A 24563-nucleotide genomic window follows, 5' to 3' on the forward strand; every position below is an offset into this window, starting at 1 on the left:
GAGTTTTTTTTTTCTTTTCGGTGTACTCAAGCAAATTTCACTTTTACGGTGGGAGGAAACGGGGCAGACAAAGAATTTATAGATATTAACGGTCTCACTGGATTTTCATAAGGGCCTGGTTGACAAAAAGCGGTTGTATGATCAGTTGTGCATGCACTCTTGCATTCGTTCAAGTCCAATTGCCATCCACCAGAAGTAATTCCAAGCAATCATCGTACTCAATTATATTTACTCCAAACTCATCGACCAATCAGCGTGGAGAGTTTCTCAGCAATCGCAGATCAACCACCTGAATAAAGCATCCAGACATCCGAATACGATGACTCAACCCGCGCTAGAATGTGCGGCATACTTGGAAAAACTATCACAGGACATTATAAGCGAAGCTCCGGGACTCGAGATTTCCGTTGATGGCATCTGAGCCATTTGGGGACATCGAGAGATGGTGGTCTGAAGGGTAGAGAGCGGTAAATGGAAGTCTTAAAAGGTTACCCTGATGGGCGTGTTAAACGATGGTCCAGGGGCTGCTGAGGCCCCGGAGCCCTCGCGACCTTAGGTTGCCATAGACGTATATACATTGTATAGTCATTCAAGTTTGTGCCCCCCGTGATACGGGAGTTTAAACAGTACGGAGGCGTAAAAGCGAAATGGATTAAAAAATTGTAAAGGTGGAGGTGGGGGTGGCAGTTCAAAAGTCTATCCCAGCATATGTCTATTAGGCGAAGGCCCAGGGGGCGCTAGTAGCTCCGCGACCTTAGATTGTCGTAGAGACGACTTTTCAGGCATTAAAAGTTAAATGATGCCAGGAGACGAGCGTGCAGGGTGTAAAAGAGTACGGAGCTGAAAACTGATAAAAAATCTAATAGAAGTGAAGGCGTCAGTGCGCCGAGTTTAGGAGTCGTGTTTCCAAGTGTAACATTGAGGCCGAGACTTTTATATGATAACTACAGATGAGAGTGATTGGTGAATTTTTTGGAATGTTTACAAGGATTCGTGAAAGAGCCTTATTTGATCGACAGAAATTAAAGTAATTCTAAACTCCTATAATAATATTTAATACTATATTACTTCATGTTATTTGTGAAAACCAAAAAGAATCTAGCTCTAAATTGCAGACCGGTTGCCAAAAGTATATATTTAGCCAGGCGCAGTTATAGACAAATAATGGCACGAAGCAATGGTACGATGTCATCTTGCCACATCGCTTCGTGCCATCTTGCCATATTGCTTCGTGCCACCTTGTCATCTTGCTCCGATGTGCCGTGATATACAGCTTCGCATCATTGTGTCATCACTTCGTGCCTTGGTATAATAATAATAATATTATGCGATGATATGTCCTTATCCGGCTTCCATAAACCTGAACTTTGCATTTCCTGCCGGATCAAATTCTTACTGGCACGGAAAAGTGTGAAGGGGATGGAGGGGGGGGGGGGCGCATAGCCCACTTGAAATGTGGGAATTAACTGGGTCCACGCACGCCCCGACTCCGCCCCCCCCCCCCCCCCCCCCCGCCAATCCCGCCCACAAGTGCCTTTCGCTTGCGACTCAGTTAATCTTATTAACGTCAATATTTAGCTGGTTATACTTATAACAATATACGCTTCTTTGGTACAACAGGGCGTTTACTGAAAGATCTTAAAGTGCATGGTTTCCAAAAAATATCGACAGGTCTACCTGTTTGGTAGGCCTATAGAGTAATAGCCACTACAGGCAAATGGACAATTAACTCCACCAGTGAATTTGTCAAATGATTTAACAACGTACTAACGTACCGAACAGATCTGTACACTGTCAGATCTGCTGAGCCACACACTTGCAGGTTAATGGACTTAATAAATTTGTGTCTTCCTCGAACGTCAGGCGGGTGAAGAATGGTTTAAAAAATTCCTGGGTCGCGATCCAAATACCGATAACAACACAATATAATGAATGATCCGAGACCAGACTGTGAGCAAAATTTCATCATAATTCGTTCATAGCAAACAGTCAGATAGACAGACGAGTAAACGCAGCCAAAACCATAACTCAGTGATGAGACGATTATAGAAGTTCTGTGGCTTACGGGATTGCGAACCTCCGCAGTTACCTCCCATATGCAGAAATGTTTTCCCTGCAACAGGCGGCGCTCTGATATGGAATTCCCCCATCGAAGAAGCAGTGCATGAAGTTCAAGACAACAGTGTAAAACACCTGCAAGTTCAGTGATTTCTTTGGAATTTCCAAGTTTATCTGAAAAAAAATGTCTTGACAGTTGTAGTCGGTGCTATCCATCTAACTGAAAATGAGACCAGCAAGGCCGAGACGCAAGTCGGATCGGATGGCTTGTAAGCAGTGTCCAGCTTGCTGTGATCAGGTGAATTTTGGTCCCTACAAAATAAATGCTAAAAGGTTACGATTTTTTCCAAATCATCGAATTATATATGGCTTAGGAAGATAGATCAGGAGTGTAAATACAGCGTGTACTCCCTGTGCACAGTATTAGAATTTGGGCCCTAGCTGAGTTGTTTTAAGCTGAATAGATGCCACTGGAGAACCACGCGTCACGAGTACGAATCAAGCTCATGTTGGTTGGGGTGCGGCTTTCTTTAGTGACAGTGGTGAGGCTACTGGTACATAAATACAGTGTGATGATATGTCAGATCTTACGTTTGTCCATGTGCGCTAAGATTAGCAATTCCACAGTAGTATAAAGTGGCTAGCATAACTTCAATGACACTATCAGGCTACACTACAGCTCCAGTTGTTTCGCATGCATGCAATCTGGTGGATACATAGATATAGAAGTGATGGTCCGCCATATTTACATTTGTCCATATCAGCAGTTAATGGCCATGGTAATCAGAATGTCCAATACCAATTTTGTTGATAAGTATGACTTCTTTTTTTCTTCCTGTGGTCTCATAGTTTACATCCAAATATGACTTATAAAGTACATTCTGTTGTACTTTCTGATGTCACCTTGTCACACTGTTATACTTTTCTGATGTAACATAGTCGTTTTGTTTGTCTGTATCTTCATCCATAATGTCTGATGTGTCCCTTTGTAGGTCCCAGTTGCGTGTAAATATTGTCCCTGTGGTCATCAGTTTCCTACTAGAAACAAGGCTAAACAAAAGTCTCTCCGAGAAGAATCTTCCAAAGATGATACAGCAGAGTCAGGTAGGATAAATATGGAATAGCTTTTTGTTAAGTTTTATGACTTAGTCACTAAGATTTAACCTCAAAAAACTTCACAAATGTTCAAGGATCATAATGTATAGGATTTCATCGAGCTGGAAATCATGACAGACTCAATCAAGTTTGACAGTTAATTACGTTTGAATGCTTTAAATGGTTTGTAATGTGTGATACCAATTTGAATGCCTTGATGTCGTAAGTGATATTTCTAAATAAGTTTGGAATAAATCACATAGCGAACTCCTTTTAGTAAGCAGTATTGTTGTATAAATGCATGTTGTGTTAAAAAAATTATATTTTAATGGAAATCTCTGTATGTTACTCTAGTTCTGGAAAATCTCACACACTAAGGAATTAAGATAAATCATACTGATGCATATAAATGTATGTTCTACTGAGTTACAGACCTATGTTTTTAGGTTTTAGTGACTTAGTCACTAAATTTATCTTCAAATTCAGAGTACATCCCAGATGTTCGGGGATCATATTTTATGGGATCTTATCGAGTTGCAAATCATGACAAAGTCACATTGTAATGCTGTCAATGGTTTTTAATGTACGATATGTCTTGATGTTATAAGTGATATTTCTAAATAAGCTCGGATAACATCACATGTTGTGTTAAAGGAATGGGGAGGAGGCATATTTTTAATCCTGTGAAGTGGCACTAGTGTGAAGCAGGACCTCGAGCCATTGTTACGTCAAAAATGGATTGTGTCATAACGATTACACTGTTACAGTATATCAGTTTCTATTGTAACTCTCTACTGCCTTTAATGTGACGTCATCATGATGAGACGGGAAAGGAAAATTTGACGTCAATAAAATGACATCAGGGTATTTGACAGGTCCCCATTATATTGAAAAGACAACTCTGTATGTTACTCCAGTTTCTAAAAACCTCACACAATAAGGAATGAAGATAAATCATATTTATGTATATATAGATGTAGATTCTACTGAGTAAAAGAAATGCTTCTTTGTTTGCAGCTACAGTAGCATCTGAACCAAACACTGACTCGACGAGTAAAGATGGTAGTGAGATTGGAACAAAGCGAAGAACTGTTCGCACAAAACGATTCCGTCCAGATTTCTTTAACCCAATGGAGGAGCAGGTCACTAGGCGCAAGCCAAAGGAGGTGAGAGTCATTTGGCAAATGTTACTTACATGTGTACGGGCTTGATGGTGTTCAGTCTTTCTTTGAGATGATGCTTGACACTGAAATGATGGCAGTTTTTTGCTCGCAGTTACAAATTGTTTGACTGGTGTTATACTTTCTCTTAACATTTGTTTTATTTGTTCTGTCATTATTTGTACATGTGCATTAAAGTTATGTTGATAAATACCAAACCTTCTCTTAAATCATCATTAACATTAATCATCAATGAATATCATGTAAATGACACTTGCAGGGAGAGAAAGCCAAAAGGAGAAGAAGTAGGGCCAAAAGCAACAGTAGCACTGCCAAAGAAGAGACCAATAAACAAGGTTTGTCGTTTAATCAGTTGTTTTGAGGGGTGGTATGAAACAGCTGGTATAACTCTTAACAATTATCCGTGCAATTGATTCTCTTGATTCCCAACTCACTGCACCACCCCATCCCCCCCACCCCCCCAGCATGGGTAAAGATACTGAATTCAGCTGTAAGCTGTGGTCAAACACTGCTGCCTGAATAATAGCTGGTGACATAATGTATAATACTTTTCCAACAATCTGGGCAAATTGTTGTTTTTCTGGGAATATATTTTCAAAAAGCTTAGAAATTGGTTGCGTATTTTTTTTTTTTTCAAAATTTTCAAAATGCCAGCTCATGCAGTTCCGTTTACATTGTTCTCAAAACTGGTTTTTCAGTGCCTATGTATAAAAGGATTATTAAACAATACAGTTTATTCAATTTAACCCATATCCAGTGTATAGGTAACAAGAGAGTTGATACTTTTAATGTCAAGGCACTATGCCACACATTATCAGGATTCCATTTCTGGTCAAGGAAACTTTCTTGATTACCTCACTTTCAATTCTTCTTTGGATCTTGGTTGACAGTCCCTTTAAGCTGTCAGTTGCACTCATGAGGCTGTTTTTATTTATTTATTTATTTGATTGCTGTTTTACGCCGTACTCAAGAATATTTAATTTATACGACGGCAGCCAGCATTATGGTTACAGTAAACTGGGCAGAGCGACTGTTTTGAAGTCTTTCAAATGTCAAATACCATCAATATCTTCCACCAAAATGCCATTCAAACCTATTTGTGTCACACGTGTGAAAGTAGCATCAAATGCAAGAACTCAAGAGCCTCTCACCAATGCGATCACTGTGAGTTTAAGTCCAGCTCAGGCTGACTTCCTCTCTGACCATACGTGGGAAGGTCTTCCAGCAACCTGTGGATGGTTGTGGGTTTCCCCCCAGGCTCTGCCCGGTTTCCTCCCACCATAATGCTGGTCGCGTCGTATAAGTGAGACATTCTTGAGTATGCCGTAAAACAACAATTAAATAAATAAATCAATCAATCAAATGCAAAAGGTTTACTCCAAGCACTCTGGTTTCTTCGTCCTATGAAACTGACTGCCATTATATAAATCAAAAATTATTGTGTATAGCAAGATAAGATCATGATGCAGCTGTGATTTTTGTTGATTTCAGCCACACTGCCTACTCCTGAGGATGACATGTTTGCCAACCTCCCAGCTGAGAAAGCCTTGCAGTATTCAGTCATTCTGGCAGAATTAAACAGAAAACTTACCACTCAGCATTTCAAGCCTTTATGATGACTTAAAGTGTGTGCTCAGTAATATTATCATGGATGCATGGGCTGAAGAGTTCACAGAAAGTGATCACAGATGGATTGCATCCAATCCTGTAAACCACTTGAAGGATGGACTACACATGTATATGATGGAAGGGATTGTGTGAACTCATGTGAATGATGCATGGCATCCCATTAGCTGCTTGTGTGAATGATGGATGGCATCCTGTGAACTATTTGTGTAAATGATGGGTGGCATCCTGTGGAGTATTCATTTGAATGATGGGTGGCATCCCATGAACTGCTCATGTGAATCATGGATGACATCCCATGAACTATTCATGTGAATGATATATGACATCCTGTGAACTGCTCAGGAGAAAGATGGGTGGCATCCTGTGGACTATTCATGTGAATGATGGATGGCATCCTGTTAACTGCTTATATGAATGATGGATTGCATCCCATGAACTATTTGTGTGAATGTTGGCGTATCTTATGATCTGCTTAAGTTACAGATGGCATCCTAATCTATGAACTGCTTCCTGTAAAGGATGGATGGCATTTTATGTAAAGCATGTGTGAATGATGGACAGCATCCTATGAGTGGCTTTAGATGATGGATGGCATCCTGTGAGTGGCTTTAGGTGATGGATAGCATCCTGTGAACTCGCTATGAGTGTTAGCATTTGGTGAACTACAGTTGTGAAGGGATGTAAATACATGTACTTTAAAATAAGTTACCTCATTTACATTCAGTAGATGATTTAGGACATCTTCATGTACATGTGCCACACCTTGATGGTGTCATTCATTGCATCCTCTAATGACCGTTTTTATGACTGTCCAGTGCATATGTACATGTAGGCCTAGGCTTATATATGCTTGTATTTGTGCATCTTCAGAGGTGTGTTTTTAACCTTGCATAACTTGATGAGTATGAAACCACCCATTTTCCATACTCCTGCAAGCAAAAAGCAGAAGAGGTTATCTAACTCGGTGGTGAAAAGCCACGGAGTTTGGGTAGAATGGGTAATTATCCGTTATAATGTTTGTGACTACACACCTGACTACTTAATTTTAACTACTAAATGTTGTTCTCTACCTTTATGTCACTGCCACCACTAGTAAATTTTTTTACTGAAAATTGGAACAATGCTGAGGTTACTAGGGCCATGGTGATGAGGCAGGAAAAACACAAACAATCCGTCTCAGTCTTTGTCTCTAACAATACTTTATACACATAAACTCTCTTTATTTAGAGTATATGCCATGTGGTTCTAATTGAAACCTAAAACAGCTTAATGAATTGATGAATGTTGATTAAATAGTTCCGTGGGGGGACACATGATTATGCTGAGTCTAAACAAGCCTATGGGTGTCTCATAGGCTCCAAAGGTCAAGCTTGTCTGGTGATGGCAGTGATGTGATGTAAAGCAAAATGTAGAGAGCGATGTATGCACCGTAAGAAATATGAGTTTCATCATGAAATGTTTCAGAAATCATCAGAAACATCTGCTGGTTGACAGGTACTAATCCTATGAAAAGACTGTGTTTCATTTTATACATGTAACTCTGACAACCGCAAGTGCACTTTTGTCTGTAAATGGTTGGTATCCCCATTTCCGAATTTATGAATACATACAAGAAAACACGCAATTGCCAAGTAGTCTCAATGGAACAGAATCTGTGGCTTGCCGTTCGTGTTGACATCCCAGATTTTCAGCACTGTCTTACCCTAAAATGGCAGATTAGGATTATAGACTTTGGGATAACTACAGATGTATGTTTGTATTTGCCTTCATTACATCCTTCAAACATGCAAGTTAATGGTTTAATACGTGCACCATTTTTGAAAGGGGTGGGAAATGTTGTGTGGATTCTTTGCCTTGGGTTCTTTAATTGATACATGTTTGTAAAAAGAGAGAAGACGTTTTATCTATTGTTATTCTGCATTATTCATACAATGTGATGCTATTACTCATTGCAAACAGCAGGAACAGTTAATCAGTAAACATTCATCTTTTCAATGCTTGTCAGAAAAATGATTATTTTTACAATGTCAGTCAGAGTGTTTAGATGAAATTATAGTCGTTTATCTAGTTATATGCACAGTTCTTGTTTTTTTTTCCTCAGTATTGATATTTTTCCTCAACATGTTAGGCTCAAGCGACTCAAGAGCTTAAGTTCCAACTCAACTGAGTGGTTGTGTTGGGTTGTTGGTTCTTGTGTATGCAACACAATGATGCAACTCGACTGGAATCAGTTGTATTTTTTGTGTGGAGTTCAGTCTTGAAGCCATATGTCCATTGGCAACCAACTCTGTGTGACCAGTTGTTAAGTTGTGTTTTAATCTCTTGTGTATGCTGAGTTTTACGCCACCGGTACTATTAATGTGATAGAGCCTTAAATCCATACATGCTCAGTCTCTGCCATTTGAAACCGATTGTTTGTGTACTGTGACTGATCAGGCCGTCAGGACACCATGTCATGAGATGGTGTCTGGTGATGCTCATCATGATGTTCCATTGAAGCAGCATACAAACACCTGTATACTGTAGACACTGAGCCTGGTCTTGACCAGTCGTGATAGTAGACAAGCCATTTCACACCTGACACCTGACAAACAAGATACATTTTCAGCTTGTTAGAAAATTGTCATCTACTTACCCTAAATGACATAATATTTCGTCCATGACTAAGTTGTTCATTTTTCCAGATTCTAGGACTTCTATTGATTTTAGAAAGGTGTTTTAGGAGGTGTTTGAAAGGTAGGATGATATCCTACTGGGAAAATGTAAAGTTTAGCATCATAAGTAATATCTCATGACATTTATTTGCCTCCAAAAATACTCTTTTGTGATAAAATTTATAGGCCATTTAGGGTACGTGTATTTTATGTTTTTCAGGGTGTTTTTTGTAGCAAACAGAAATGTATTTCACAGCATAATTTGCATCAACAGTCAAAATTGTGCAGAAGACTTCGTGCTCAAAGGTGCTTATATGTCATTAGCTGAGACATATCATGTGCATGGGTTCAAAACCTGCTGTGTCCAAGAAATATGTGGATTTCCTGACGGTCACTGCATGCAAGGCCTTGGTTACAATACAAGTTGACGACTACTGCCATTTGTATAGTCTTACATTCATTAAATCTCTTCCACCAGTAAGTGCATAACATACAGTTGGTCGTGGGCTTCCCCTGGATTCTGCTGTTTTCCCGCCCACCATAATGCTGGTTGCTGTCGTAGAACTTGAATATGGCATAAAACACCAATCAAATAAATAAGTGCATATCTGTGATTCCTATGTGGGAAAGTTTGTCAGTTATTTGCCAGAGGTGGGTGGTTTATCATGGGTACTCGACCTGGGTTTTCTTCAACCAAATAACTCATGGTGTAAAGGTATGTACATACCTTTACACCTTAAAGGTGATGCCATAAAGTTGTTTGTGACTCAAATCAAAAGGTAAAACTTCTTCACAGTGCTTAGTTTTTGGTTCTGGAAATTGAAATTTCATGAAACTGATGAAACCAAACAATAGGCTTTAATATCGTACATGTATTTTAAATTTTTGACTTGGTCAGAAATGGCTTTGTGAAATCGACCCCAATAGTGTGGTCTGTCAGTAACATGTTGGACAAAGTGACACAACACAGCGAAAGTTGGGTGATGTTGGATATAGTGGACAGGGCTTAATATACAGCATGTTCACTTTACATTGAGGAGAATCGTGTTCAGTTTCATGTCAGATCAGGTGTAAAGCTGAATGGTTGATCAGTTCTCATTGTTTTGTGCTTAGCCAAAGTACATAGGCTGAAGACCTTGTCAGTCAGACGACAGTTCATTGAATCAACCGGGGACATCATGTTTGGTGTCCAGTATCTCGAATGAGGACGCTGTAGTGATGGGACTGAAATAATTCTAAAAGTGACGTTTAATTGCGAGCAACCATATCTGAAGGCAGTAGTTTTTTGCAAATGCCATCTGCCCTACCCATTCACTTTTCCTAAGGTAATCCAAAGGCTGCATAAATGCATTAGGCCATAATAACCCACTACTGAGCAGAATTAACTAATAACATATGCAGTGGATTTTCCTTTTCTTCTTTATTCATAAGTCTCTTAAGGCAGTCAGGTTTTTTCACCGAGAAAATTGGGCCGAGCATGGAGAAAACTATTGCAGCTCACCAGATATATGCTGAACTAAAGCCGCTTGTAAGCTTGTGAGATCTGAATCTGAACCAGATGTGGATATATAGTATTACGAAATGGACAATATATGGGCAGGTATTGCACGGATAGTCTTCTGATTCTCATTAGTCATTGCTGATTGACCAATGAGAATCAATATGCTAAACATCCATGCTTCAAGCTGAATTTCAAACTTTATCCAAGATTCCTAGAGGTGAACTTGCACAATATGATTATGAACAACATTTTGAGCCATAATCGCATAAAAACAAATCTTAACATACTTATAGAGTGAAATTAATATCTGTTAATCTGCATACTGATGGAAATGAAGGATAATTAATAGCAATGCTGCTCCTTGAGGCCAATGGTATCACGAGTTCAAATCCAACCCATGCTGGCATACTTGCAGATCTACATCAGGATCTCTCATTAAATTTCATGTTTTTACATGTAGTTTTCAGTGTATTTCATTTATTTATTTGACAGGTGTTTTATGCCATAGTGAACAATATTTCACTTATATAACAGTGGCCAGCATTAAGGTGGGAGGAAATCAGGCAGATCCCTGTTGCTGGCAGACCTTCCCACATACGATTTTTTAGTGTAATACAGAGAGAGGCTCCTGGTAATGTACCAACATGTATTTGAAAACCAGACTCATTGTGCTTAATAGAAATCCAAAAAACAAAGCCTTTGGAAAAGTATGTTTTATTTTGTGTTATTTTATTAAGTTTCTCCCTAATAACAAAATTATACACTGGGTTAATATTATCAACAGGAACTATACTTCATGATCTCGGATTCAACCCCAAGTTCTGATAATTTAGAATAAATGTTTCAATCTTATTTTTCATCTTTAGATATATTTAATTTTTCCATGTTGTTGGCTGCTGTATCTGTTTCATCCTTGGAATCTTCCTTGTCATCACTCTCATCACTTTCATCCTCCTCCTCCTCTTCAGAATCATCATCATCCAAGTCTCCATCATCATACCCTAGATAAAAGACATAAATTAAATTATCATCTTTATATTATACAATGCTGTGCTCAAGAATTTTCACTTTATTAATATGACAGCCGTAAGGTTTATGGGTGGAGGAAACCAGATAGTCTGAGGGAAGCCACTCCTTGTGCCAGGTACCTCACAATCCCGGTAATAAGCTGGAATTAAAGCACTGCAGGCTGGACTAGAACTTGTAACCTCAATGTGAATGTAGTGTATTTGCTAACTGCATTTCAGTTTAGATTTCTAGGTTATCGAATGAATACAGGCTGATGTGACCAGTTCTATGTTTGCAGGGCTTTTGCCATCCAGCAAGTATTCTTCCTCAATGCACACACCAGACAAGCCTTATCTCCAATCTGATAACATTTATTTATTTATTTGAGTTTTACGGCATTCACGAGAATATTTATATTTTAACCTATACAATACTGACCAGCACTGTGGTGGGAGAAAAGCTATGACAATCTGCAGGTTGATGGAAGACCTTCTCACTGTTATAGTGTTTTTTTTTTTTTGAATTACTTTTCTAATTACCTGTACTTCTATGATCAACCTCTTGTTGTGTGTCATACTAAACTGCATCGTAAATAGGTTTGGTACTTGAATGAAGCTCTCACCACCCCTGTCTAATAAAATAGTTTTGCCCTTAGACAATGAACTAGTAGTTTGGGTGAATTAATGCAACCCCTCACATGAGGAATAGTGAGCAGTTGATGTAAAGTCGAGTTGTAAAAATTTTAGTCCACATCAATTGTCATGTTGTTTCTCCAAGAGCATTATACCAAGTACTCCTCTGATAACAAGCATCACCAGTAAAAAGGAACACTAGTGACACCTGAGCTATGGCTTCACCCACCATCATATCCAGCACTGTAACCATAGAAACCGGCTCCTTGACTTGAGCCACCACCGTAACCATAGAAACCACCGCCACCTGCAGCACCATTCATGTAATCATCATAGTCATCATCGTCATCTTCTTCCTTGTTTTGGCGACCATACTTGTAACCTCGAGCTTGAGAAATCACAACGAAACAGAGGTCAGCGATCAGAAGATAATCTTATGTACAAAATTTGCAGTCCCTTTCATATATATATATGGCACAGGCAGTTGGCCTCTCTTTGATGAGCTATCTTACAAAGCATCAACTTTTTATGCCAACTATGAGCTGTCAATTAATCTTACTTCATTGTTGTTTAATTATAAACATTGTTATCCATCCAAATCACTTATATGACGGCGGCCAGCGTTATGGTGGGTGGAAAACAGGCAGAACCTGGGGGAAACCTACGACCATCCGCAGGTTGCTGGCAGACCTTCCCACGTATGGCCGGAGAGGAAGCCTGCATGAGCTGGACTTGAACTCACAGCGACCACATCTGTGAGAGACTGCTGGGTCATCACGCAGCGCTAGGGCGCTAACCAACTGAGCCACGAAGGCCCCTCATTTAGTTTTATAACTTTCCAATCTAAGCTCAGCAGCATGGCATCAACTTCATCATTCCTAGATCATGTCACGATGTCAAGTTACATGCAAGTCTCTAAAGGCCAATAACCGTAGATGGGAAGGTCTGCCAGAGACCCGTTGATGGTTGTGGGTTTCCCCTGGGCTCAATCTGGTTTCCTCCCACCATAATCCTGGCCATGTAAACAAAATATTATTGAGTACGGTGCAAAACACTGATCAAATAAATACATTAAATAAATATATGAATGCCAACACCTAAAAGCATTGAACATAAAAAAGTTTAAATGCACAAATTATCGAATCTCCCAGGTTATCATTTCCACCTCTCATTAGGGCAATATTTATTTGAATTCAACCTTCCCTGAGCAATATCCTCTACAGGCTTTTTCTGAACATCACTGAATGTGCCTTTGCTATTGTGACCATCTGACAAAGAAGCCAATCTGATACTCACTGGACATGCTGAGTTCCTTGGTTTCCTGCGTATTGTGTCCACACTTGGGGCATGGTATGGCTTGGCCTTTGGGATACTTGAACCCTTTACGTCTTACATGATCTTCACAGTAACATGTCTGAAACAAAAGATATACACATCTGACTAGTATCTGTCTACGATACTGTACATACATATTATGTAATACACATCCATTTCATAGGTTTGGTGTATTTTTGTTTCTCTGGAGTCTGACTAGTAATGTTGCTCTTTATGCCAGTGGACAGCTTTTAACGATGGAGGATACCAGACAAAGCCTTGAAAAATCCATTGCCCATCACCAAAACCCCAATTCACTAAAAGTCGTAACACTGGTCTTGTAAGTTCAAACTTATGATGTACAACAGTTGTGCAAATGCATACTACGTATTACCCTAAGTTTTGTGACACTTGGTCTGCTCTTTCTAGCTAGTATACAAGTAATTGTGGCAGGAGTGCTTAGTTTATTTTTTCTCACATGGTTAGACAATCTCATGAACAACATGTTCATATCTTAATTTTTTCAAGAAGCTGGGAAACAAATGGAATATTCTGCTTTTAGTATTACTAAAATCTGCAGTTGAAAGGATTAGGGTATGTACCAGCTGACAATACTTATGACAAAGACTTACGACTTAAGACCTGTTAGTCAATTGATGCCCAGGTAACCAACATTCTTTTTTATTTCATATTGATGAATGATCACTGATAAATCAGTGGAAGTTGATTTAAACAGATACCATTAACCATAGCAATAACAAAGCATTAGATGCATGACCTAGCCAAGATCCCAAAACAAAACAAACTTTTTGCCCAGTCAACAGGAACTCAATCTGAACAACCTGTCTCATTCATCAAGGGCTAGTAAATACTTATTTTTGGACAATAGGATGTAACATGCACCAGTGCTACTTTCTTAAACAAAAACCTGTCTGAATTGAACTTCTGGATCCATTAACTGCATAATACGTGAAGGTTTTAAATTTTGACTTAAAAAATCGTTTTATTCAATTTTCTCCATGCCGCACTATCACCAAGAGTAATGTATGTCTTAACTTATGGTATTATTGCTAATAAAATAAAATAAGACAACATTAATCAATAAATTACTTATTTATTTGATCGCTTTTTTCACTTCATACTCAAGGATTTTTCACAAAAGAATTCAGTCAGCACTCATGATCACCTGCAGATTGTTGGTAGATCTTCGTGCATATGACTGGGCAGGAAGCCAGAATGAGCTGGACTTGAACTCACAGCAACCGCTGTGGTGAGGGGCTCGTGATTCAATGCACTGTGATAGCATGCTAACCACTAAGTATCAAATAAAATTTCATCGCACAATTTTAGCACAGTAAAATGTATTGAAGTTACGACTAACTCTGACGCTATCTAAGACAGCTTCATGATCCTGATGCCGCAACTGAAGTAGTCATCACTTGGAAAACCTGAACAACAAATCACTGGAAATTTGAGCATTAACACGTATCTGAAGCAAGCAAAGATACCAGTATATATCCAAGTCAATGATACATACCTTACACCTCAAACAGGAATACTGTCCTAGTTTATTGCAGGACAAGCCTATTGAAAACAAAGCAATGGGGTGGGTTACAAACACTGACACTCTGTCACTGTAAATAGAGTGTACATTCTGGGAATATGTAATGTTGTTGTAAACATGTTCACCATCAAACCATCCTGAAATTTCTTATACAAAAGTCTATAGATATGTTGTGAACTGTGAAACTCGCAGTTATTTATTCAAGTCCACATGTGAGCAGTTATTTCCTCAAGTCCACTTGTGAGCAGTCACATAGACATTAATCATATAAGATTGGAAATTTGGCACTCACACTTAAAGTTTTCAGACTCTAACTGTTGACAACTGGCTTGGTGCTCAAACTGATCATCCTCACATAAAAAGCCAGCACAAAATGAACACTTAAACATTCTGCCCCCTGAAACAGACAATATTAAAATAGTAATAACAATATTTGTTTATTTTATTTGATTGGTGTTTTACCCAAAGAATATTTCACTTATATGACAGCGGCCAGTATTATGGTGGGTGGAAACCACGACCAACCGCAGGGTGGTGGAAGGTCTCCCAGAGATTAACAACAGTAAAAATGTGTGGTAGTTTTCACTGATGGCTTACAAGAATGTTTAGGTTTTTCATTTGAATATGATAAAAAAAAAAATTGATGCTAAAAGCACATAGCCTTTAAAGCAACACTAGAGAAGCCATCTTTAATGATGATGACAATGTAAAACATATTTTTTAAACAAGCTTGATAGACTTGTATTTGTTTTCAGCACATTTCCACAGATCTAACTCTCACGCCAGCAAATACAGAGTTATCTCCCCATGAACCTACCAGACAAGATTAAGCTACTAAAAAATCTGTGACAAATGTGAAGAGTCATCTTATCACCTCAAATCTGTCATATCCTCTATCTCAATACACAAGAGTAAATCTTGCCTGAAAATAAAACTCATGACTTAAAAAGAATTTATAATGTTGCTTATCAGCAAGAAAATACCATTCTGTACCACAGCACGGAAGCTAGAGACCATTTGGTATGCTTAGTAATAGATGGCGTGGGTGAAGAAAATTGTCCTCCTCATGTTTTAGCACTAACTATTTTTGAATCACTGTCTCACAGTCAGTGAAACGGTAACTGTTGGATTTGTATAATTTTCAGCTAAACAGATGGTCTGAATGTCAAACATGGACCTTCTTCCCCAGGCTTCAACACAGGCTGGCCATATTGTTTCTCCCTTGATAGTGCAATCATGTGATCTCCAACTTCCAGGCTGTCCTTCAGCATATGCTATCTACTTTATAAAGGTTAATACAACATACCATGATCCCACACGCCTCTCTCACACTCCAGGCAGTTGGCTTCCCTCAGTGGACAGGTACAGGCATGGGCAGTGAGGCACTTCCTGCCGTGGCACACCCAGGCTTCACAAAAGTCACAGATAGCTCCCTGCAATGAGAAAAAACACACAACCATATCAGTGTGTGGCAGCAATTAAAGGCAAAAGGCTTCAAAGGCAAACACCATAATCATGGCTCTAGCCTTACATGATAGCTCCATAATAACAGCCAATTTATTTCTTTATTTATTTGATTGGTGTTTTACATCGTACTCAAAAATAATTCACTTCTATGATGACGATCAGCATTATAGTGGGAGGAAGCAGGGCACAGCCCACAGGAAACCCACAACCATCTGCAAGTTGCTGCAAGGCCTTCCCATATTCCGCCGGAGAGGAAGTCAGTTGGACTTCAACTCACAGCGACTGCATAAACAGCTAATTAAGGTGCACTGTATTAATATTAACTTGAAAGGTGATATAGATGGCAAGTATATCCAACTTAGATGTAAATGGTCAGATTTATGGATGGATGTATTGACCATGCTCACTGTGGTCGTACTATCTCTTGTTTCAAACTAAGGTAATACAAGAGTAAGATTTAAAGACTGATTGGTGTTTAACACCGTACTAAAGAATTTTCCCTTTGTATTGTGACACTCAGGTTTATGGGTGGAGGAAACCATGGTGCCTGGAGAAAACCTCTGGACCAGTTAAATGACAAACATTCTGACTTCAAGCTGCATGACAAACAGTGATATCTGGATTCAAATACACAAGCTCATTGGCCAATGGCCTGAGATTTACAGTCAGCCAGTTGCAGAGGTCCCTCAACAGTGGGATTCTACAGACACAAAACATACAAATCTTTGTGTGTAACATTAAAACATATATATACTATGATTTATTTCTTTATTTATTTGATTGGTGTTTTACGCCGTACTCAAGAATGTTTCACTTACACGACGGCGGCCAGCATTATGGTGGGAGGAAACCGGGCACAGCCCGGGGGAAACCTACGACCATCCGCAGGTTGCTGGAAGACCTTCCCAGTTATGGCCGGAGAGGAAGCCAGAATGAGCTAGACTTGAACTCACAGCGACCGCATTGGTGAGAGGCTCCTGGGTCATTACACTGTGCTAGTGCGCTAACCAACTGAGCCACGGAGGCTCCTATATACTATGATAAATGATATCAACTATATATATATATATATATATATATATATATATTTCTGGCACTGATGCCTTCTTGTGAATAGTGCCTAGCTACTGTCTGCATTTCCCTTTCTCACTACAAACTTACCACCATGTTCATGCCTGTGGTGAACTGGCCAGGATGTTTGATGATACAATCACCAGTCTTCATCATGCACTTCATTTTGCCTGAAACACAAAAAATATGTTTATGCAACGATCACCCAATTCATTATCTTGTTAAAAGTGACCACCAAAACTACAATAAAGGTTCAAAGGGCTAAAAGTACTGATCAATCAGTTCAAAGTTCTTTCCTCTTTAAATACTGAGTTCTATTATTAACTCTTTTCCAGCCAAGGTATTCTGATATCATAACTAACAGCATAATCTGTAGCTGGCAAACTAGGGTTCAATACACAAGATGCATCATACATATTATCTTTAATATCATATTGAAGTTGAATGTTGTAGAATAAATGATGCATTGAAACAAAATGGTTTACATATAGGTGTAAGCAGAAACTTTTAATATATACATACATGTATTCAGAGGGCAATAACAAAAGCTACTGTGTAAATATATGCACACATATTGGGTTCTCACCTATTTAAGAATGTAACCTTTTCCCACAAAATATTTACAAAAATTCTCAAAACCAGAAATTATCACACAAAACGAATTTACACATGTACTGTTTTGTGTTTGTATTACAAAGAGGAGCAAATAAAAACATAAAGAAAAGCATAATTTCTTGACAATTATTATAATTAGGAAAACCATGGAAGTCTTACCACAATGAGCACACACAGGAAGTCTTTGAATCATGGAACAAAAATAGCAAAATGCTCTGTTCTTTTGCATCCTGCAAAATGGCAATTATTCAATATTTATTCATTTATTTATTGAAGTTTTATATTGTACACAAGAATATTTCACTTCTATGATGTGTGAAGGTGTTGGAAAGTGGACCATTTAATATACTAAACTGGACACGAGATAACTACGTTGTCCCATATTGTCATTTAAACATATAGTAATACTTCCAGTGGCTATGTCTGTTAAAACAGATTTTTTTTCCAATGATTTATTTACTTTTTCAAGTCATTCTCAAGAATTTTTCACTAACACCATTTTTATGGTTTGAGGAAACCAGATTTAATACAGATATTCCCTTGTATAATGATGTAGTGTGTGAGGGAGTGCTTGGGGTTTAATGTCGTATTCATAATGATGGAAGACAAGTTGGCCGTAAATGAACATTAGACGGCACAAATGAGTACATCTGCAGTGTTAACAGCTTATCATTACCAATGTCCCATGAACAGAGTGACTAGGGGAATTGTTTCTTATCGTAAAAGATTTATTTAATTATTTATTTGATTGGTGTTTACTGCCATACTCAAGAATATTTCACTTAAACGACGGTGGCCAGCATAACGGCGGGAGGAAACCGGGCACAACCCGGGGAATATCGTAAAGAAATCAGACCTTTAAAATACACTGTCTCGGTACAATTATTTAATTGGTACATAAATGATTTGTATTTTTAGTAAATTAAAAGGGCATAGAATGATATGATTGTGATAAAGTTTTCTCAAACCAATAAAAATGTATACTCACTTTCTACAGCTATCACATTCCTGAAAAATACAAAATAAAAATCCCCATAAATATCAAAATTTATGTTTAAGAACAGTGCAAAATTTTGGAGTCCTCCTTTTGATGTTCGTATGTTGGATATCCTAACCTTATGCACAGATGTGTGCAAATTTTCTTTAATACCTTTGAAAGGACTCACTGCTCACCATACCTGAAAGAATATCAACTTAACCTTAAAATTCTAGAATCTAGACTCAGTTCATATCTATTAATACAGTATTTGCAAAAACAAAAACCATGGACCATTTAGAATGCCTTTCAAACACTTAAACTATATTTGGTCTAAAATAAAGGCACTTTTACACGCCAAAAAATATTACTTTTGGTACATGTTGAAACTTACAATTTTCCTGTCCTGAGGATATCATTATACCCTCAAAACAACTTTCTACATGATTCATAGGATTTAGGTATTGTGCTTTGCTGGTAGGGTACCTAAACACTGACACAATGTGATAATCGCTCACAGAGGTCATCCAGGCTAAGGATAGCCAGCTGTCTCCACACATAAGAGACCTGATTTTTGGGCTAGGGAATCAGCGTGTACCAAATATCTTGATGGGTGTATCAAGTATATGGACAGGTTCAAGTGGTAAATGTCAGTGAAATTTTCTATGTCGACTCGAAGGGAAATGAACCTGAGTGCTATGTAAGGAGTGCTCAGCTAGCCTTTGAGCTAAGTGAAATGATACAATTGTAAGATACAAGTTAGTCTAAACAACTAGACATTGTATTCTAGCAATACAATGTCCCTTCCCAAAACACTGAGTATTTTCTTGTTCACACAACTTCTTTAGCGTTTCCTACCAGACATTTCCTCTATCAGCAATCCCTGGCCGAGGGAGCACATTTTTATTGGAGCACAACCGGCCCCAGTCAGGATATCAAGCATTTCTCCTCCACAACCCAGCAAAACTCTTCAAACAGGCAGCAATTTTCACCATCTCTAACCTTTATGTGGTGCAGAGCAGATTTAGTTTGAATGTTATGTTTTATACACATAAATATTGTCCACCAGAAATGACAAATAAAAAATTTGATATGTCATTAGCAGTGGAGCATTTTTATGTATGAAGAACAGCGATCAGCATAACGAAAAATCTCCATAGAGGAGAATACTCATCAAAGCATCGAGATGGCAAACTGGATCATGGCAAACGGGATAGGTCAAAACGCCAAAACATTTCTCTATACAACACCCATCATATTTACATGTGATTAGTTTAGAAACTTTAAAGTCTAGAAATAATTTTAAAATGTGTATTTTACAACAGCAGGATACAATATGATTGTAAACATACATGGAAACCCATGCCACTAGCTTGAACATAAATTATATATAGAGGGCATTCTGACCATAATTCTGGCAAACATAGCTTCGTGTTCATGCTTTTACTCTTTTTTGGTCTAAAAATGACTGATTTGAGCAGAATACAAGCAGATTTTGGTCAAAAAGTGATACCTACATCGTTTTTCAATGGTAGAATTCAGGTCTGCCCTGAGCTAGTCATAGCTGATTGAGAATATGTCACGTAGGAAGCGCTGCTGAGGTTCTAAGTACGAAAAGCCAAAAAAAAAAAAAAACCTTCGTTTTGGGAAGGGGCCTCCGTTTGACGTCAGCCTACAACGATTCATTAGGCTCCATGCAAGTCAGAACTTTGTCGAAAGACAGACCACTGGTCCCCTTTGGCTGCACATCCCTTTGATTACCAACTGTTAAAATTTACAACAAAGCGATAGTCCAAACAAGTGATAGCAGACTTGTGATCATCACTGACAAGTTGGCATACGTGATGTTGTTGTTGTATTACCATCATAATATTGCACGGTTTGTCGGCAAGGGCACGTTCATTGAAGGCAGTTCTGATCTCCCGCTGTCTCTCTTTTTGTTTCTCTGCCTTCTTCCTCTGACCAGTTTTCTTCTTAGGCATGGTTTTAAATCGCTTTGACTGTTTTGGATAACTTGTACAGTTGTATCACGAAAGCCACTACAACCTACAGCCACGAGTTCTTCTGTATCAATGAATTATTACGTAAAGCGCGCATGACCGGAAGTAACCTAATCTCCATCTTTGAAGATTCATCTGGAGAAAGTAGTGAGACATCGGTTGACATAAATGTAGGAGTTATTCTAAACGTTGTGTGTTTCATTATACGAGGACCCATCTCACAGGGAAAATGGGTCTGTTACCATTAGAGTTTGCTGACTGTTTAACTGACAGTCCGTCTTTTCGCGAGAAACTCCATGAACATGAGAAGGAGTTGGAACGTACCAGTAAATCTATCAAAACTCTCATCAACGACGGGAAAGAGCTACTGAATGCTGCCAAATGTAAGTTCTCTTGAATGTAATTTTCGTACTATGGTACTGCTTTACAATGAATTTTAGCGTTAGGCCCATTTGTAATTAGATCATGCACATGGTTGTGAGATTTAATAGATAATTCCTAGGCTTCTTGCATTCGACGTTGTGCCGGTAGCACAGTATCACTGTCAGTGACCTGTCAGTTATTGGCACCTGTTCAGTTCGTATCAGTCATAAGAAAAAGGGGAGTAGAACTGGTTATTTCTGTTGTGGTATGACCATGTCTCTTATGGTTGTTTGAGTGAGATACATGTAATAATGTATTGTAGCTCTTAGAAGTATAAATGAACTTAGTGTGCTATTTTAAAATTCTGAAATTCATTATAACACTGAATCGATCAGCACCTTTCAAAAAACATGGCACAGATTTCCAACTCCCATCTCCTTCCCACTTATGGCAATCTAACACACCTCCTCTGTTCAGTTATATGTAATTTTATGGTGGAATCTCCAATACTATATTCACTATTTACTATCCTCACCTATGAAATTAATTAACTGGCTACTGGTGGTTACATTGACTGCTAGAACTTCGTCGATACCAAGTGCCTGGCTGTCCACAGCCATTTTAAAATGTCGCGTGACCAACTTCTGGGTTTGAAATGCAACTAAGTTTTGGTTTTGACATCCTCAAGAAAACTTACATTTCATTGCCGTCTACAAGAACAGTCTTTTTGGTCAATATGTTCTGCAGGTACCTGATGAATATTGTGTTCCTCGGAGCTTCTGCCTCCTCAATAAACCTGACTACTGTCGTATAAGCAAAATTGAATCAATTTGAGTGCTGTGTGAAACACTAACCCTGAAGATGTGAATGATGCCTACATACTTATTATAAAATACAGCATTTATACAGTTTATTAAGCCATGTTAATATGAAAAGTAACATCTACCAGTTTAAAGAGTAACATGATTTGACTGATCATCAGAAGCTGAATGTTTAATTTATGGTATGCAGTTGAACTTGCATATATATATATATATACACACATGTATGTTAACTTCACTTTAAAAGATTACAGACAAAGAAAACAAATTTTCTGTATTTATGTCATAACTTACATGACAGGGTTCAACAAACCCTATTGTCTGTTAGGATTATGATAATTACCATAGCAATCAGTGGTCCTTTTGATCTAGATATAATTACCTGTAGAAGCCATGAAGTGTTACCTGTTCAGAGCTATTGTGCTGTCATGCTCATGCAGCACTGCATAGGGTAATTGCGTGGCCTTTTGCTTGCCATAAAAATGAAAGGACACAATGCCTTACATGCACCAGAAACATGTGTTTTAATGAAATTTGAAGATATGAACATGTACGGTGCATTTATTGTCTCATAATGTGTGGTGTTGTAGAGAAAATGACCAGTGCCTGTGTTTTAAGGTTTAAAATGTGGAAAGTTTACGTTGGCTTGATTCAGACTTGCTCGGAGCTCACACAGGTTGAAGGCCTCATTTTTATAATTGATATATATGTACATGATAACACTAGAATTTCTCCCTTATGTGGATAGGTGCTGTTTGTTCTCTGCTTGGTGACTGATTACTGATCCAACATCAATATTCAACAGCTGCTGCACAGTGTATGATAAGTTGTAAGTTATACTTATGGCCACAGTGAGATATAGGTATTATAGTTTGTTTCTGAAACGCTAGAACCACATGTACATTAAACTAAAGTTAACATCTTAACCCTGAACACTTACTATAGACACTAGGGCATCTTTTATGCATAATTAACTACCTGCATTTTTTTCTTGGAATGTGCGGGATCTGGTTTTATGTACACTGAGCTAGAGAGAGTTATGAGCTTTTCTACACAGCAGATTTGTGTTTTTGCCACTGGTCATACGTCTGGCATAGAAGAATGCCTGTGAAGAATTGGGTACCACCTGGCTATTTGGAAATGCCTGTGGAGGTTCATGTGGGGATTCCAGACATTATTTTCACACTGATACTGCTTGAGCTAGAGAATAAGACCTGCAAATCCGGACTGAGAGAAAACTGAACACATGGTCATGCTGAGGGCGAGCAATTGTAAAGCCTAGTAGAATTTTACTTGGTAACTTTGCACATTGTTTCTACATTTTTGCAATAGTTTTAGTTTTCCTATTAATTTACAATGTTGCTTAGACCTTAATTATTTAACCATCTCAGTCCTCACACTTTATATGGTGTATACCTAGCATTGAAGCAATTTACATGTACATGTGTTACAAGAATCATTATACAGTACATGTATATGTACATGTATTGCAAGTACTTGTATAAATTGTGATATGATCTACTGGTAGTGCTCTTGGGCTCAGCTGGTTTTTAAGTGACTCACACTTGTAGCACAGATCGGCCCTTGACCAGTGATTAAGGTAGCGTGTGCGGATCAAGATCTCACTGATTTGGTTGTGGTTTTAAGTCAGGGTATTTATCAGGTAACTGACAGAGGATTGTCGTTTCGTCCACCCAATTTACATGTATGTTAACATGATTGCTTCTGTATAAATTATATATTCTTGAATGTGGTGTTATTACACTTCAGTGACTTAAAATAAAGTTCGGAATAATTAATGTCAGTATAAGCTTTCATGAAAGGGTTAGGTGTCTGAGATGATCTGTATAAAAGATTAATTTTTGTATGTGTCTTACACGTCATGATTTAATTCACTAAACTTTGCTTGTACTTATGTGCACTGCATGTATTGAATGAAAAGTACACATGTGTCAGCCTACATACATACATGTATATCCTGGTACAAGGTGTTCATGCATAATCAGTACTACAGTTGTCATTGCAGCTTTCCACATAGGACAGAATCCAGTTCTCTATTAAGAGTTCACTCATTCATAACTGTAGTGGAACAGATACTGTAGCTTAATAGTCACTGAATACATTAAGAATCAGCTACATGTAAGTGTAATGAATAATATCTTGGTGTATTTGAATACATAATAAGCTTACTGGAATTGTTTAGGAGGTATGTGCAGCCGAATGTTTTAATGCATTTAAATGATACAGTTGCATTTATACATGAGTATATGTACTATTTGTGTCTTGCATGCATGTACTGTGTACATGTACATCTGCATGTTAGGTGAATCTTTATATTAGTGGACTTTTAGCAGTGACTAATTTTTTGAAATTTTGAAATTTTGTTGACTGAAGTATGTAAGAAGTGTTAATAGTGTAAAACTGTTGGGTCCTGTACCCTACTGGCAGATTGTTTAATGGTTATGACAGAATTACATGTACTTGAGATGCTGTGGGGTGCAATAATGCATTGTCTTTGTGATGGGTGTTTCCTCATGGCTGCCACCACTGCGTTAAGTGCGGGGGAGCGTATATAATGGCTGGTACATGTATTTGTGTTACACAGTGGAGGAGG

At 38.3% G+C, this 24563-nt stretch overlaps 3 protein-coding genes across 8 annotated transcripts in view; 2 read left to right on the forward strand and 1 right to left on the reverse strand.

Annotated features, from left to right (window-relative positions):
- The first annotated feature begins 2165 nt into the window (after positions 1-2165).
- On the forward strand, positions 2166-6052 carry LOC135473096 (UPF0547 protein C16orf87 homolog). 2 transcript variants are annotated; one of them, XM_064752909.1, is made up of 5 exons: positions 2166-2356; positions 3051-3162; positions 4171-4319; positions 4594-4669; positions 5826-6052. In XM_064752909.1, exons 1-5 carry the CDS (start codon positions 2285-2287, stop codon positions 5948-5950), a joined length of 534 nt encoding a protein of 177 aa, XP_064608979.1. In that variant the 5' UTR covers positions 2166-2284; the 3' UTR covers positions 5951-6052. The 2 variants fall into 2 exon arrangements, with proteins under 2 accessions (XP_064608979.1, XP_064608980.1); XM_064752910.1 differs by having other exon boundaries at positions 4177-4319.
- Positions 6053-10809: 4757 nt separating this feature from the next.
- Positions 10810-20775, reverse strand: LOC135473724 (zinc finger protein 330 homolog). Its single transcript, XM_064753591.1, has 10 exons — positions 20628-20775; positions 18778-18797; positions 17949-18019; positions 17265-17344; positions 15943-16069; positions 14929-15033; positions 14610-14656; positions 13055-13172; positions 11988-12146; positions 10810-11113 (listed from the first exon to the last, which is right to left on the reverse strand). The coding sequence occupies exons 1-10, from the start codon at positions 20745-20747 to the stop codon at positions 10968-10970; spliced, it is 993 nt and encodes a 330-aa protein (XP_064609661.1). The 5' UTR covers positions 20748-20775; the 3' UTR covers positions 10810-10967.
- A 124-nt stretch (positions 20776-20899) lies between these two features.
- LOC135472706 (rho GTPase-activating protein 26-like) overlaps positions 20900-24563 on the forward strand; it is a 59400-nt gene continuing 55736 nt past the window's right edge. For all 5 annotated transcript variants that reach the window (XM_064752338.1, XM_064752339.1, XM_064752340.1 and 2 more), the window contains exon 1: positions 20900-21148. In XM_064752338.1, the coding sequence (XP_064608408.1) occupies positions 20995-21148 (154 nt within the window). In that variant the 5' untranslated portion in view covers positions 20900-20994. The remainder of the gene's footprint in view (positions 21149-24563) is intronic.

Source organism: Liolophura sinensis, chromosome 8, assembly GCF_032854445.1.
Source record: "Liolophura sinensis isolate JHLJ2023 chromosome 8, CUHK_Ljap_v2, whole genome shotgun sequence".
Classification (NCBI taxonomy): Eukaryota; Metazoa; Mollusca; class Polyplacophora; order Chitonida; family Chitonidae; genus Liolophura; species Liolophura sinensis.

What these genes read in the sequence shown, in the direction of transcription:
- LOC135473096 (XM_064752909.1), top strand. Translation starts at nt 2,285, where the DNA reads ATGAGACCAGCAAGGCCGAGACGCAAGTCGGATCGGATGGCTTGTAAG. An exon ending in CTAGGCGCAAGCCAAAGGAG is followed by an intron (nt 4,320 to 4,593) that starts GTGAGAGTCATT and finishes TGACACTTGCAG; the next exon opens with GGAGAGAAAGCCAAAAGGAG. An exon ending in AGAAGAGACCAATAAACAAG is followed by an intron (nt 4,670 to 5,825) that starts GTTTGTCGTTTA and finishes TGTTGATTTCAG; the next exon opens with CCACACTGCCTACTCCTGAG.
- LOC135473724 (XM_064753591.1), bottom strand. Translation starts at nt 20,747, where the DNA reads ATGCCTAAGAAGAAAACTGGTCAGAGGAAGAAGGCAGAGAAACAAAAA. An exon ending in CCACAGGCATGAACATGGTG is followed by an intron (nt 16,070 to 17,264) that starts GTAAGTTTGTAG and finishes TTCTCATTGCAG; the next exon opens with GGAGCTATCTGTGACTTTTG. An exon ending in TTACAGTGCTGGATATGATG is followed by an intron (nt 11,114 to 11,987) that starts GTGGGTGAAGCC and finishes ATCTAGGGTATG; the next exon opens with ATGATGGAGACTTGGATGAT.